Source organism: Salmo salar, chromosome 07 (assembly GCF_965601325.2).
Source record: "Salmo salar chromosome 07, fSalSal1, whole genome shotgun sequence".
Lineage (NCBI taxonomy): Eukaryota > Metazoa > Chordata > Actinopteri > Salmoniformes > Salmonidae > Salmo > Salmo salar.
The window spans coordinates 51,786,605-51,801,823 of NC_138297.1; the positions used below are offsets into that span (position 1 = coordinate 51,786,605).

General features: G+C 41.2%; 2 protein-coding genes across 3 annotated transcripts in view; one reads left to right on the top strand and one right to left on the bottom strand.

Moving 5' to 3' along the window:
• Positions 1-2,300: 2,300 nt before the first annotated feature.
• LOC100136547 (myogenic factor 5) lies at positions 2,301-4,590 on the top strand. The gene is given in 3 exon segments (NM_001123644.1): positions 2,301-2,750; positions 3,983-4,058; positions 4,397-4,590. Coding segments are annotated over 3 exon segments (720 nt in total).
• Positions 4,591-8,822: 4,232 nt separating this feature from the next.
• The window catches only part of LOC106609408 (protein lin-7 homolog A), a 29,745-nt gene continuing 23,348 nt past the window's right edge, over positions 8,823-15,219 (bottom strand). The window contains exons 5-6 of one of the 2 annotated variants that reach the window (XM_082977751.1): positions 13,371-13,582; positions 8,823-10,808 (exon numbers count right to left, since the gene is read on the bottom strand). In XM_082977751.1, the coding sequence (XP_082833877.1) occupies positions 10,787-10,808; positions 13,371-13,582 (234 nt within the window). In that variant the 3' untranslated portion in view covers positions 8,823-10,786. Of the gene's footprint in view, positions 10,809-13,366; positions 13,583-15,219 lie in introns of both variants that reach the window. The other variant, XM_014208202.3, reaches the window with a different exon arrangement.

Here is a 15,219-nt window from a genome sequence, read left to right on the forward strand (position 1 = left end):
CACATGAATATTTGTAATGCTTGCATTAATATTTGTAATTATGGTATATGCCCACAACATTCTGTTGCTGAGGTACACCCACACAATTCCAACACGGTAAAGCTGCTTTTTAACATACTTAATTACACTTTTTGGAAGGAAAACTATTTCACTCATATTGTAACTGACTGTTGGTCATATTTCATAGAAATCTAGAAAGTTACTTTTAAGAAATGGGCTGCCTCCCATTTATAAAAACAAACATTGGTTAACTGGAAAAGTGAAATACTATACTTGAAGGATTATAATGTGTCACAAGTGTGATTTAAATTATTGTATCAGTCTGAAACATGTTGTTCATCAGACAAAATTGAGATGATTTGTCACCATACTCTACATCTTTCAGAAATATAACAAAAATACGTTTCCATCTATGGCATATAGTGGTAAGTAAACCTTTATGGAACATTTGATACATGACACCTATGGAGACCGGATAAGAGGGGCACAACATCACATGCAATCAAAGTTTAAGCAGTTTAGAAGAAATACGGGTTCCACACGTGAGGGAAAAGGGACATTAAATCCCAGCTAATACCATACACTTAACTCTGCCTCTGACCCCTGACAACAACTCCGGAATAGAGGCGATAAAAAACAAACCCCCTAGTTCCCAAGAGACACCACTACCACTTCAGATCACAGAGCCAGAGTGAGTGTGTACAACGACTGGAGCAGCGCATAGGCCTCTGCTAGATGTATCGCCACTAACACCATATGCTGGTGCAATCGTATCCTATAGGCTCAATTAGCTGTCGGTTGTTGCCAGGTTTTCTCGTTGTCCATATTGTTGGGGTTGTTCACAGTCAATATAGCCTTTGATCTCATCGGCAGCATCGAGGGCCAGGCTCATGCCAATGTCTTCTTCAGCTGTGCGCAATACAAACTCGGACGGCAATTCCGTGGCAGGTATTCGGGTGTTTTCTTAGGTGTGCGCTGTTCCCAGAGATAGAGGAGGACAAACGTTTTGACACGTTGTGAGAAATATCCACATTGTATCCTTGTAGGGTGTCAACAAACACAAAGCTCGAATAATTACTCCGACGACTGAAACAGGCAGCTCATCATGGCTATTCATCAGTGTTTGTTCTAGCTAGTCACTCATGCGTAATTAGGCTATGCACATGTGGTTGGGACGACAGCGGCCTCTTTCGAGATGCAGCTTAAATAATGAATATAGCATGCTTATTAACATGTATTACAAGCCGAATGTTTTAAAAATTAACACAATTGTAATGCCAGATTTCTAATTTTATTGAGTAAAATTAATCAAGGATAGAATGCGATACAGGTATTTTAAGAGGGGCCTCAAAACTATACAGTATTAGACATTAAGAGACCTTTCCAGGTGCAACAATTATATGTACATGTTTAAATGTATAGGCCTATCTGTTTTGAATATCATTTGACATAATTAGGTTTTAATAGTGTTTGTTTGGCTATGGCAGTAAGCTAGGTCTTGCAAATTATTCACGAATTGAAGCCCTCGTGTTAATTGCTCAATTACCTATTTTAATGAGCTTTAACAAACACGGACACCCCGTGTATGACACCTTCAATGATGAGTTAGGACCGGTTAGTGGAGTTACCGCTGCAAAATGATCCGGATTTGAAATGTTACACCTCTCTTTGCAGCTGGGCTGCATCTGTAACGCTGCTATTTGTCTCAAGCATAAAATTGGCCTGCGAACTCTTGTACATGGTTCACCTCGTTGCTATTGCTCAGTTTTAGAAAACAAAACTAATCTCCATTATTATCACACTTACATATGTGTAAGATTTTGAGTGTTGGCTCATTGCAATATTAGTAGTGTATATATTTAGAAATTGGTATAGAAAAAGCACAATTTTGTCGCATCTGAGAGGTAAAGTTATTCTCCTCTTTACCTGTTCAACTATTGGTGTTCACCAACCATTACCTTTAGTCAGAATAGCTCTGTTTCTTACAGAAAAGGGCCATGTAGTGGTGTAATGAGTGGGAAAACACCAGGGAGTGCAGATCTGGGGAACTCTGCAGGGTAGTGGGGGTGAGGGAGCGGGTGGGGTGGAGAGCTGAGCTAACCCCAGTCTGCCTGGGCCAATGGGGCATGGTAATTAGATCTGGCCAATGTGGGCCTTGGGCTCTGGACTGGGGGCATATAAGGGGGGCCCCATGGCAGCAGCCCCCTCATATCACTCAGAGGTCTCCTCTCTCACCCCACTGCTCTCCCAAAGCAGAGAGTTATTTGCTTCCTTTCTTCAACCACAACAACAGCCCAGCCATGGATGTCTTCTCCCCATCCCAGATTTTCTATGACAGCGCCTGTGCCTCCTCGCCAGAGGACCTGGACTTCGGCCCCGGGGAACTGGATGGCTCAGAGGAGGACGAGCACGTCCGGGTCCCTGGGACTCCTCACCAGGCGGGTCACTGCCTTCAGTGGGCCTGCAAGGCCTGCAAGCGTAAGTCCAGCACGGTGGACCGGCGGCGGGCTGCCACCATGAGGGAACGACGCCGGCTGAAAAAGGTGAACCACGGCTTCGAGGCTCTGAGGCGCTGCACCTCAGCCAACCCCAGCCAGAGGCTGCCTAAGGTGGAGATCCTGCGCAACGCCATCCAGTACATCGAGAGCCTCCAGGAGCTGCTCCATGAGCATGTGGAGAACTACTACGGCCTTCCTGGGGAGAGCAGCTCAGAGCCTGGGAGCCCCTCGTCCAGCTGCTCCGACAGCATGGTGAGACTGAGACCAGACACACACGGACTCATATACAGCTTTTCTCACTGTCTCCTCATCTCTGTGCAGCACACAAAGGTTTTATCAGGTCCTGCAAGTTCAGTGTCTGCTGAAACGTTTTCCCTCATTGGACTAATTCAGAGTACTCTAATTGCATGATGGATCACATTGCTGTTAGCCTCTGTCTTGTTGCATCTCCCAAGATCTTGAGTTGAAAAGCTTTTGTTTGGGACTCTAGCTCAGTAGCTTCATTTCCGATGTCTCTGAGCATGCATATTGTAATAATTTGATATTACGATGCCATATCTAATTTGCATTTAGAATATCTCCCTGGATCTGAAGGGGAATAGGCTCACTTCAAATGTAGAATGTTTATTGAATAGACTTGCACTGATTGTGCTGTTGGGGGATCTCAATTACAATGTTCCCTTGTGCATTTCATCTTCTTTGGCTGCATCATTCATGCAAACATCTCTTTTGCAGTGTTATATATGCATGATGCTTTATGTTTCACCTGGAAATCCTATCCTTTTTTTATTGGTGTGTTTCGTGCATGTACATTACCCCAGTGCGGGCATGATACCTTCTCAGTTGGCCAGACAAGATTAGAATCAGCTCTACAAAACAGTGGTTAAAAGGTGATGCAATGCTAAATAATATAATGGATCTTTATGATGGTGGATGGAGTAATGGCTTTCCCACTGCTGGACACATTATAGCCTAATAAACCCTGCTAAATCCACCTTACTGAAGTCTGGCAGGAAAGACTGTGCTTTTCTGCATTCCATTCTGACTGCATGTTCTCCGCCGCTGCCAGGATTTTCTGCAGATTTACTGGGAGAAAGTGTCATCTTGCACAAACTGGTGTTGCTTCCACTGATACAATCGATTCGCCACGGCTAGAGCCAGGCAGATCATGGGAGTAGCCTGCAACTTTGGCCCTGAGGTGGCTGTGAAATAAAGAACCCTAGCCAGACAAGCAGGAACACTGTGGATTTATCAGTCTGGCAAGATGACCAAGGATTACATTATTTACCCATATTTTAATCTTATTTAATATATGTATGTTCTTATCTTAGTAGCTTTCTTTGTTGTGCACCATTTACAATCCTCAGATGAGGAAAATGCGCTTGACATTTCAAAATGTCTGAAACGTAGAAAGGTGAATAATATCACGTGCTTTGTTATGACTGCTGTGCTAACGTTAGTTTACTCTGTTTGTTTCCGTGTAGGTTGACTGTAACATTCCTGTTGTGTGGCCTCAGATGAACACAAGCTATGGCAACAACTACAGTTATACTAAGAATGGTAAGACAAATTGATTCATACGTTATTATTTTGTTATGTCATGAAAACGTATAGACATAGTCTAATGAATACATGTAATGGGCTTATGTAAGGTCTGTCTGCCACCTGTGTATGTTGAGTATTGTAAAACTTGCCAGGTTTACTTTCATTAGTTTTGATTCGTACTATAAAGACACAAATGGGGTTCCAAGTTAAGTGAATAATTTTGCCTTTCTTTTTAAGTTCACCATAACCATAAAATGACTCAATGGGACGTGGTAGTTAACTGATCTCATCCATAAGATAGCTCCCTTCTTTGTCTTGACTGACCTTGTCCTTCCCCTGTTTGTCCTGTCCAGTGAGCTCTGGAGAGAGAGGTGCTGGTGCCTCCAGCCTGGCCTGCCTGTCTAACATAGTAGATCGCCTCTCCTCGGTGGATGCCAGTGCCCCAGCAGGGCTCAGAGATATGCTTACCTTCTCGCCCTCCAGCACCGACTCCCAGCCTTGCACTCCAGAAAGCCCCGGGACCAGACCTGTGTACCACGTGTTGTGAAGAAAACCTGCATTAGAATATAAATATTCTCATGGCCCTGATCTTCAACCGCATACCGCTTTTACTTCCTATTTCGGTGATGGCTAAGATCGATCAGCACCTGCCAACCTTTGTATTGTAAATAAGATTGTAAATATGTACTGTAAATGTTCATTTATTTTAAACAATATTATACCAAATGTAACATATTTAATTGATCCTTTTCATGTGTCTGTCCTAATATAGGCCTATGCATCATTCAAACAAGTTGTATTTAAGCTATTGCATTTGTTAGCTTCATGTTTCTCATGATCAATAAACGTTTCAATAATTCTAGAGTTCCCACATCTGTTGGTGTAAATGCTGTTTATTCTATCTAATAGAGTGTTGGTGTGGTGGGAGGAGATGGGAAGGGGAGGAGAGAGGGTTTGTGTACCTGTTTTTTCTTTAGTAACAGATGTTTCTCATTGTTAACACCCCTAACTACACCCTAAACACTATCGCTTTCAACAAATGGCCTGAACGTAACACTTGAAATTGTGTGTAAGGGAGAGGAAGGGGTTACTAGTATCATATGTTGCGTGTCATCAAAGCCTATAGCTCATAAAATCAAAGCGTTGCAGTCTTTCTCCTGTTGTATTGTGACCCCATTAGGCTAAAAGGATTTCCCTCACATTTATAATAGAAGAAGACGGTGAAATCAAATGTTTTTTGACTTGGGTTTGAGAGCAACCAACAGGTGATGTAGGTCCTGTATCACTTGCCCTATGGCAGCACAGCACACAGTCACGACCATGTGAAAACATAGAAACCTGTCTCGTCGTGACACAACCTTCGAGAGACACTTAAGTCTTCATATTTATGACAAGCACCTTCCTGGTGTGACACCAGAGGGAGAGACTCAGTGGCGAGTGGGCCGTACTGGTAGTTAAACTCTGGCTCTGCCTCTGTGGCACGATGCTAGATGGCTCTGTGGCATAGCAAGCATACCAGCGAGGGCTTCTATTTCAGTAAGCCACACCGCTGGCTACGAAGCTCCCCATGCATTGAAGTCATTTTCCATGGCTAAACCTTGGATATATTCATAAATCACTCATCATGCACCAGGCATGTGACGTCATGAGATGACAAGATATTTAATATTTTTTCCCCACATCAACAGATAGTTTGACCCATGGTTACAAACGGGGTAATTTGCATCAAGTACTTTATTATTAGGATATCATTAATCGATTTCAATTTGATTCATATTCCAACCTGGACAATGTAAGGACTAAACGAAGCCTGACACAAATCACTCTAATGTGAAGTACTCTGGCATTTCTCACAATAGCCAAAGCCATTATTTGCAGTACTGAGTATACACTATTACCACAAGAGGGAGGTATTTCTAATACTTGACTATGAGATGTCACTTCTCATTCTCTCATGACTCCATAGCTTGTTTTATTGCTTATCTAATAAGTAGGCTGTGATATTGTTTCATCATATTCCAGTTAAACAATAACTACCTGACAATTTGATACTGATGTAGGATCTTCATTTTAGCCAGTTTACTACAGCAGGAAAATGATTCTGCAGCAACAGGAGATGTGAATTATTATGTGGATTATAATTAATGGACATTTTGTAGGGGTTGATACATTTTTAGTAACGGAAAATCAAGTCTGAGATTTCATAGTGGAAATGACAAACTCCAGAAGCCTTTTTAAACATCAAATACACTACACGTTTTACATTTCCTGGATTGCAGGAAAGCTCTCCAGCAACAGGGTGATCAAATTAAGATCCTACATCTGTAGGTCTTTGACAGACATTGTGCTCTTCTAACGGGACAGGTTGGGATGAAAGGAAGACAGGTAACAATTCAATTGCTCTGTAGGCTACATCAAAACTCCAAAATCCACGTGCTCAAGTGGAGCCAATGTTGTCCTCATGTGTTCACTGTAAATCCCTCCTTCAAATTATGAGGAGGCTATGAGGAGGTTAGCTAGCTGTCAGACTCTTAAATTAAACATATTTATCCACATTAAGTGATTTATAATCGCATCAATTCAATACAATTCAAACAATTTTGTCATTATGATGGCTAACTATTGCCCTTTCATTGAGGACATATCTTTGAGTGAGTAATCTAGACACCATGTTGATTTGTCCCACTGGGCACAGACGTCTATTCTACATTGGTTAACCAACGTTGATTCAACCAGTGTGCCCAGTGGGATTTTAGGCTATAGCTAGTTGGCTAGTTAATAATAGTATACACCCCTCAAATTCAAATCTGGACCTCAAACCATAATTCAGTCCCTCTAATCAGGGATTGATTTAAACCTGGGAGACCAGAGGGATATACCACAAAGCAGGAACAATGAGTTAGCCAGCTAACTTGCCTAAATTTAAAATGTGTATTTTTTTGTTTTTTGGGTCTATACAATTTATTTGGTCTATACTATTAGCCTGGCTGACGCGCGACCCACGTGACTACACAGCGAGGTGTGACTGGAAGACTTCCAGACTTGGTGCCAGACAGACTACCATACTATAGGCTTCAGTCTAATCTTCCATGCTTTTCCTCTGTATAGTAGACTGTATCATCATTTATGTTAACATAACCTTTGTAGTTAGTCTATCCTTTCCTTTTTCATTTTCTTCCATGGGGAATCATATAAAGTATTGTTTTATCACCTACTTCCAAATGTCTGTGGTACAAAAGCAACGTTTTTGACCTCTAGGTTGCCACGGCAGACCAACAGGGTATCACAACACATCACATGCGTGCAATGCACCCACCCTACAGAATAAATTCAGACACCCCCACCCCTGCATCTGGAAGTATGTTGTCGTCACAGAGACAGAGAAGATGTGATTTCACCTGGCTATAAAGTAAGTGTTGTGTTCCAGCATTACATAGAAACACATCAATTCACACCAGCCATATAAGTGTGAATTTCTTACAGTGTTATACAGTGAATACATATGCCAGCTATGCTGTTCTTAATTTGCATTAGACTCATCAGATCATTTAGATGAATTTAAAGGTTGTGATCATGGAAATGACTTGTAGCCAGGATTCATATGTCCACAAAGATGAGATGAGATGCATATAATGCAATGTCATTCCTGAGGGCTCAAATGTCAGTAACCACGACATGGCGCAGTCTCTGTAGCTTGTACATTCTCCAACACAAGCCCTCTAGACTATATGAAGGTCTCGGTAGTGTGTAGCCTACTGATTGATGAATTCAAGCTGAGATCTATTCGTTTTACAGAATAAGAATGACAGATATTAACATATTTCACTGATCTCTCATCAGTGATGCCTAATTACGAGTTTGCGTTTCCATCCTCACTACTCAGTTCATTAGCCCCGTGGAATGAGAAAAGAGGTGATTAAACAGATAGATGGATTGCGAGGATGACTCGCTGTTTATGAATTAGACATTCCTGATGGAAATATTCCTTTGATTCTATCTGAGGGAAATATATTTAAGATATAAGGCCCGAGGAGGTGTGGTTTATGGCCAATATACCACGGCTAAGGGCTGTTCTTAGGCACAATGCAACGTGGAGTGCCTGGACACAACCCTTAGCCGTGGTATACTGGCCATACATCACAAACCCCTGAGGTGCCTTATTGCTATTATAAACTGGTTACCAATGTAATTAGAGCAGTAAAAATAAATGTTTTGTCATAATCGTGGTATACGGTCTACAGCTTCAGCCAATCAGCATTCAGGGCTCGAACCACCCAGTTTATAATAGCACACACAGCCTGGCTTGTCTAGTGGTGTTCCCTTTGACAAACACAATAGTAGGCCGATACACACTATGTTCTATATAGTCAGTTTAGCTGGCGCAAGCAAATCCACATCCTCAGCTTGAGTTTCCTTCCGTCATCTTACAAGGACCACTGAGCTCCGGCATTACTTTCAGTGTCTGCCTTCTGTATTGACATGCCATTGGCGATTGGGTTTATATTCAGATGCTTAAAAAAAAGGGGGAATTATAATGTAAAAGCGTCAACCACAGGCACTTCCATCTCAGTACCTGTCAGTGGAAGGCAGTGTCAGAACCAGTGACCTCATCATGGAGAGACCTTAATTGCTTTTGAAGAGTGCTACACTGCTGCCCTAAAACTTCTGTTCACAGCTCAAACAAACAGGGGTCACGAGTTAGTCCCCTTACCCCAGATTCCAGACAAGCACAATCGACACAGTAGAAGAAGAAGAAGTTTGGGGTCAATAAAGTCGTCATTGTACACACGCACATATATTTATTTATACAAATATAATATGTATAACAATTGCATATCACCTGGTGTTGTCTTTTTTTTCTGTACAATCAGGAAGTACAGTACGTCCAATCAGGAAGTACAGTACGTCAAATCAGGAAGTACAGTACGTAGAATCAGGAAGTACAGTAGATTGAATCAGGAAGTACAGTACGTCGAATCAGGAAGTACAGTACGTCCAGTCAGGAAGTACAGTACTTCCAGCCTAAAAAAATGCAAGTCGTCAATAAGAAAGAGAATAAGTAAATGTACAAAAGGGATCTGTCAGAGGCAAGATGAACTGCTCAAAAGTTGAGGGACAAAACACGTTCACAGCCCAATCTGGTTGGACTATCATGATGGCACATTGCACACAGTGTGGATGTTAAATGATCTTGCACTACTTCAATACCCACCCACAAAGGAACTAGGCCTATATAGAACATACACACATACTAGAGTTTGCTACTAGGAAAACCATCCAATGTAATGTTTGTCTGACAGTACTACAGATACAAGACTCCTTTTCAGTATCAGTGTCGATCATCAACTGGTTTTCTAATAGCTTTCAATGAATCCACATTGCAACTTGTTATACCTAAATATGGTTACTTGTTATGAGAATACTACGTCAGACTATAGGTAGAGGGTTGAAGGAGAGAGTTTAAAACAGAGGTCCCTCATTGATAAGACAACTAGAACATTCCACAGTCCCTTACTCACAATGTAAAGGTGACGACGCAGATCCAGGAGAATGAGTCCATTAACCATACTATTCCGGTACGAATTATACACTGGGCTATAGGTCTTATACAATTCAATCTATTAAATAATCATCTGAATGTTAACAAACACACATGCCTTAATGAAATTACTTTATGCAAAACTCAGATTATAAACAATAAAATAGATTGATTTGAAAATAAAGACAATTGTACCATATGATTAACCCTCCAGGTCATTAATATATATATATAAATGTGTTTGACATTCCTCATATAAATGATATAGCAAATGTTAAAATTATATACGTAGATTTTATTTTATATGATTACTCTATATACTCTCTGTATATATTAATTTGATGGGAGTAGATGACTAACAATCATTAAATGGCTGACTTGAGAGCTGAAAGTCAAGTTATGAAATTGCACGATAATTGTACTCGCCTATTCAATTGTATGAATACACTTATCTCTGTGTATTCATCCCCCTTTATGTACCCCTCTTTTAACAGCCATTTGATTTTAATGGCAGAAGCTGCCTTATGACACACAGTGCATAAGATACAGTTGACCTAGTATAACATTGTTAAGTTTTGTATCTTTACCACATACTGTATATCTCTAATCATTACTTTCATGTGAAATGTAAAACCAACGAAAGTCTGTTATTGCTAAATCCACAAGTTTCCATACAAAATATTTTCTCGCTGCAATATATAAGGTAAAAAAGAGTTCACATTTATCCAAAGCAGGACAAGTTTGACACAAAAAAAAGCAATGTTCATTCACACACAGACACAAGCTCCCATAGAAGAAACAATAGAAATATCACTGTACAAAGCTATAGCAAAACCAAAGTCAGGAAACAGGTGAAATGAATTCAAAACAGATAACAAAAATAAATAAACTATCACAAATGACAAGAAGGAACATTGAGGAGGGTCACAACTTTCAACTGTTAGAGGAAAACTTCAAATGAACACAAACAAAATAAAAGTCAAAAGGATGGGTTTCAGTGCTAGCCTCCAATGTCTCAAATCACAAGCACCATTGTTTACATTTCAGAACACAAATCTTTCAGTTTTGCTTCCTTCTGTTGGTAGTACATTGAAGGGGGAGAGAGAGTCTTCACTGCTTAACAGTATCATATTCTCCTCTACCAGGTGGTTCCTTCAGGATCCTCCGCACAGAGATGGACTTAGAAAATTCCTTTCAGCGTCCTTCACTTCTTCTTTTGGAACAGCCTGTGAGGGATAGATGTAAGAAAAGCTGAGAGCAATGCTTGAAACCATTTGACAAGTCAGTACTTTGACAGGTCAGTAAAGTGGGATGCTAATGTCATATTCTGGTAGAATTATTTACAAAAAAGTGAAGTGTACTCTGCTGCGAATTGCGAAAAGCCCATTGAACTGTGAAAAGCCAATTAAAAATGATTGTGAATTAACCTTTTACTGCAGTGGGCTAAATCAGGGTCACACAGAGTGTTTCTTGGTAGTCTTAAACAAATCTACTTTGAAACAAAAGTATACACATCACACAGATGGTTATGGGCTTAAATAAAAGAAGACACCTGTACCATGTCAGATATAGAGTTGAAATGCATTCAATTTGAGTTTGCATCCCAATAATACACTTTATATACATCATAGAAGACTGAAATAAAACAAAACCGTCTGACATAAAAACAGGATTTTCGGTCGGGTTTTAGAAATAATGTTTATTAATTATGAAATTATGAAAAATATGAATAACATTCCACCTATGAGAGCACTAGGTCATTTGACAGCAGGAAATGGCTACATGTCTGTGGCTTTCCCACTACTACTGAGAACAGAGATATAGCAGAGCCTATTGTGTCCTCGGCCTTGGTCAGCCTGGCCAGGTATGCGAGAGGAGACAGAATGGCAGGGCAGCGTGTCAGAGAGGAAGGCTACATGACGTACAGATTCCATGCAGTCCCATGGTGCTTGCCACCTAGCAGCCTGTTCGCCGCGCATGTCGCTTGCTTGGCCACCGGCCTCTTGGCCACTGTGGCAAAGCCCTGTAGTCAGCATGCCAGGGTTGATACAACATGATCCCTGCTCAGTCCTCACTCCATGTCTCTACTGCGCAGGTCTACAAGCTCTCACATACCTCCCCGAGCTAAACGAGGGCTACACGAGGAGGGTTACTATCAAACGATCCGTGCCACTGAGGATCCCTTAGCCTGCGGGTGGTGTTAAGTCTTTTGTGATGTGCCTCGTGGAGGTATGTCAAGGGTACACTTTAAAGAATGCTCAGCTGAGTTAGCCACAGCAACGTGTTATAGCTTCATCTGAGGCCCAGACAGGCTTAATATTACTACTACCTATTTTCAGAGTTGTCGTTATTTTTGCTTTATCACCTCCAGCAATCTAAGCAATGACGGGGTATATTTGTATATATGATTCAGTCAAGTAAAGTTTGCTCTGTGGTATGTGTTATAAAACATGTAGCATCCCATGAGCGTGAGCTCTTATTTGCTCAGCCATATCTAAAATAATTCACAAGCCACGCGGCTGAATTACTGACACAATATAGACGGTTATGACTATACAGGGGATTGCAACTGCTTAGTTAACAAACACCCTGAAATAGATTAAGCGCTCATTCCAGGAACTTAATGTGTGCAGCAAGCATATGTTTAATGAAAAAATGAAAAGCTTGATGTAATCCTCTGTAACTTTTACCCAAAGGACAAGGCCTGGTATCATTCTGTAGCAGGAGCCTCTCTGGTACTCTCTCTGGGTATAAAGAGCCCAATGGGTTTTAAAGAACCACTGAACACGCCGATTGGCACTTCTGTTTTTTCTGTTGCTCATTAGAAAAACAAGATTTCAGTCTTGGAGGTTTGTTTCCGGAGCGATTCCACGCTTGGTTAATTATGTTTGTCCCCCATGAGACACTGTAGACGCAGAAGCCTACTTCATGTTGTAGTTGCGCAGTTTTATATCTGACTAAGGTGTTTGTTGCAGTATTTCTCAAGTAAAAAAAATGCGTAACATGTTGTCTTATGTAAACAAAGTCAGGCTGCTGGGCAGGTCTGTCTCACTGTATGCTATTGAATAGAGAGCAATCACTGCAGCTGTTCACCCCATGTTAATGGGCAAATGTACTTCATCTAATCAATACCCATCCTTCATTTACCCGTTGTGACACACAAATGTTTCAAACACTTTGTAGTCAATTTGGACACAAGAATAACTGTTTCTGACTCATATCGATGCCACATAGGCAGTTTTCAAAGGCATTCGTTGCGTTTTAAATGTTGTTGCTGTTTCAAATGTGCAATGTGTATCTCCAGACAATGCCAGTCTCCGTCAGTACACCCTATTCCCCAAAAACTTTTGAAGTGCCAAAGAGTCCCGTGTGGCTCAGTTGGTAGAACATGGTGCTTGCAATGCCATGGTTGTGGGTTTGATTCTCAAGGGGGACAAGTGAGAAAATGTATGCTCTGAATAAGTGTGTCTGCTAAATGACTGAAATGAAAAATCCCTGTCAGATCCTTAAAACAGTATGAATCTAAATTAAATCATAGTTTGGTGAATATATAGCCAGTTTAGAGGACTGGTATTCTTACTGTACCTGCTGTTATCTTCATCTGTGTGGTCCAACTCCTTCTCCTTGGTGGCCCCCTAGCCTGGTCCCAGATCTGTTTGTGCTTTCTTGCCAACACCTACAGTCATTTTTGGTGTGACAATGCCCATAGGAGTTGGCAAGACAATACAAATAGATCTGGCACCAGGCTACGGTCCCCCACCCTTAAAGCAATGAAAAGCCTCACCTACGACATATGGTTCTGCTGGGTAGTGAGGTTCTGCTGCTGCTGAGCCTGCATGAGGAGCTGCTGCTGCTGGCGGCGGCGGGCCGTGCGGAGCTTCTCGAAGCGCGCCTCCATCTCCTCCAGGACCTTGGGCGTGTAGCGTACCACCAGCTTCACACTGTCCTTGGCTGCCTTCAGAAGCTCCACCGCCTTCTCGTGGTGCTCCCCCTCCACACTCTGGGGAGATACAATGAAAGAGAATGAGAGAGAAGAGACTCAGAACATTTAAGAAATATGGTGGCAATGTTTTAGTGTTGTAGTGATATGGTCTCTGAAGTCTGCCTCAGTTTCTTAATTGGCATGGACAGAGAAATAAAGAAACTTTGCCAAGACTATTATGTAAGCAACAATGACACAGTTACACAGCAGCAGCTTCAGTTTCTAAATGGTTACAACCAATTAGGTTTGAATGGAAGTCAAGTGTATTTCTACTTAGTTCAACTTAGTTCAACAAGCATTGCATATTTGGTATAATTAGCAATTCCTCCTCAAGCCCAGAGTAATATACCAAGTACCAAGCAACATTTGCGACACACCTACTCATTCAAGGGTTTTTCTTTATATTTACTATTTCAAAAAAAAAAATAAAGACATCAAAACTATGAAATAACACATATGGAATCAAAACAGTGTTAAATAAATGAAAGATATGTTATATTTGAGATTCTTCAAAGTAGCCACCCTTTGCCTTGATGACAGCGTTGGCATTCTCTCAACCAGCTCCATGAAGTAGTCACTTGGAATGCATTTCAATTTTGTATTTAAAAAAATAATTATTTAACCAGGTCGGCCAGTTAAGAACAAGTTCTCATTTACAACTGTGACCTGGCCAAGATAAAGCAAAGCAGTGCGACAAAAACAACAACACAGAGTTACACATAAACAAACGTACAGTCAATAACACAAAATAAAAATCTATGTACAGTGTGTGCCAATGTAGAAGTGTAGGGAGGAAGGCAATAAATAGGCAAAAAGAATTACAATTTAGCATTAATACTGGAGTGATAGATGTGCAGATGATGATGTGCAAGTAGAGATACTGGGGTGCAAAAGAGCAAGAGGATAAGTAATAATATGGGGATCAGGTAGTCAGGTGTGCTATTTACAGATTGGCTGTGTACAGGTACAGTGATCGGAAAGCTGCTCTGACAGCTGATGCTTAAAGTTAGAGAGGGAGATATAAGACTCCAGCTTCAGAGATTTTTGCAATTCGTTCCAGTCATTGGCAGCAGAGAACTGGAAGGAAAGGCAGCCAAAAGAAGTGTTGGCTTTGAGGATGACCAGTGCAATATACCTGCTGGAGCGCGTGCTACGGGTGGGTGTTGCTATGGTGACCAGTGAGCTGAGATAAGGCGGGGCTTACCTAGAAAAGACTTATAGATGACCTGAAGCCAGTGGATTTGGCGATGGATATGTAGTGAGGGCCAGCCAACGAGAGCATACAGGTCGCAGTGGTGGGTAATACAGTTGAAGTCGGAAGTTTACATACACCTTAGCCAAATACATTTAAACTCATTTTTCACAATTCCTGACATTTAATCCTAGTAAAAGTTCCCTGTCATAGGTCAGTTAGGATCACCACTTTATTTAAGAATGTGAAATGTCAGAATAATAGTAGAGAGAATGATTTATTTCAGATTTTATTTCTTTCATCACATTCCCAGTGGGTCAGAAGTTTCCATACACTCAATTAGTATTTGGTAGCATTGCCTTTAAATTGTTTAACTTGGGTCAAACATTTCAGGTAGCCTTCCACAAGCTTCCCACAATAATTTGGGTGAATTGTGGCCCAGTCCTCCTGACAGAGCTGGTGT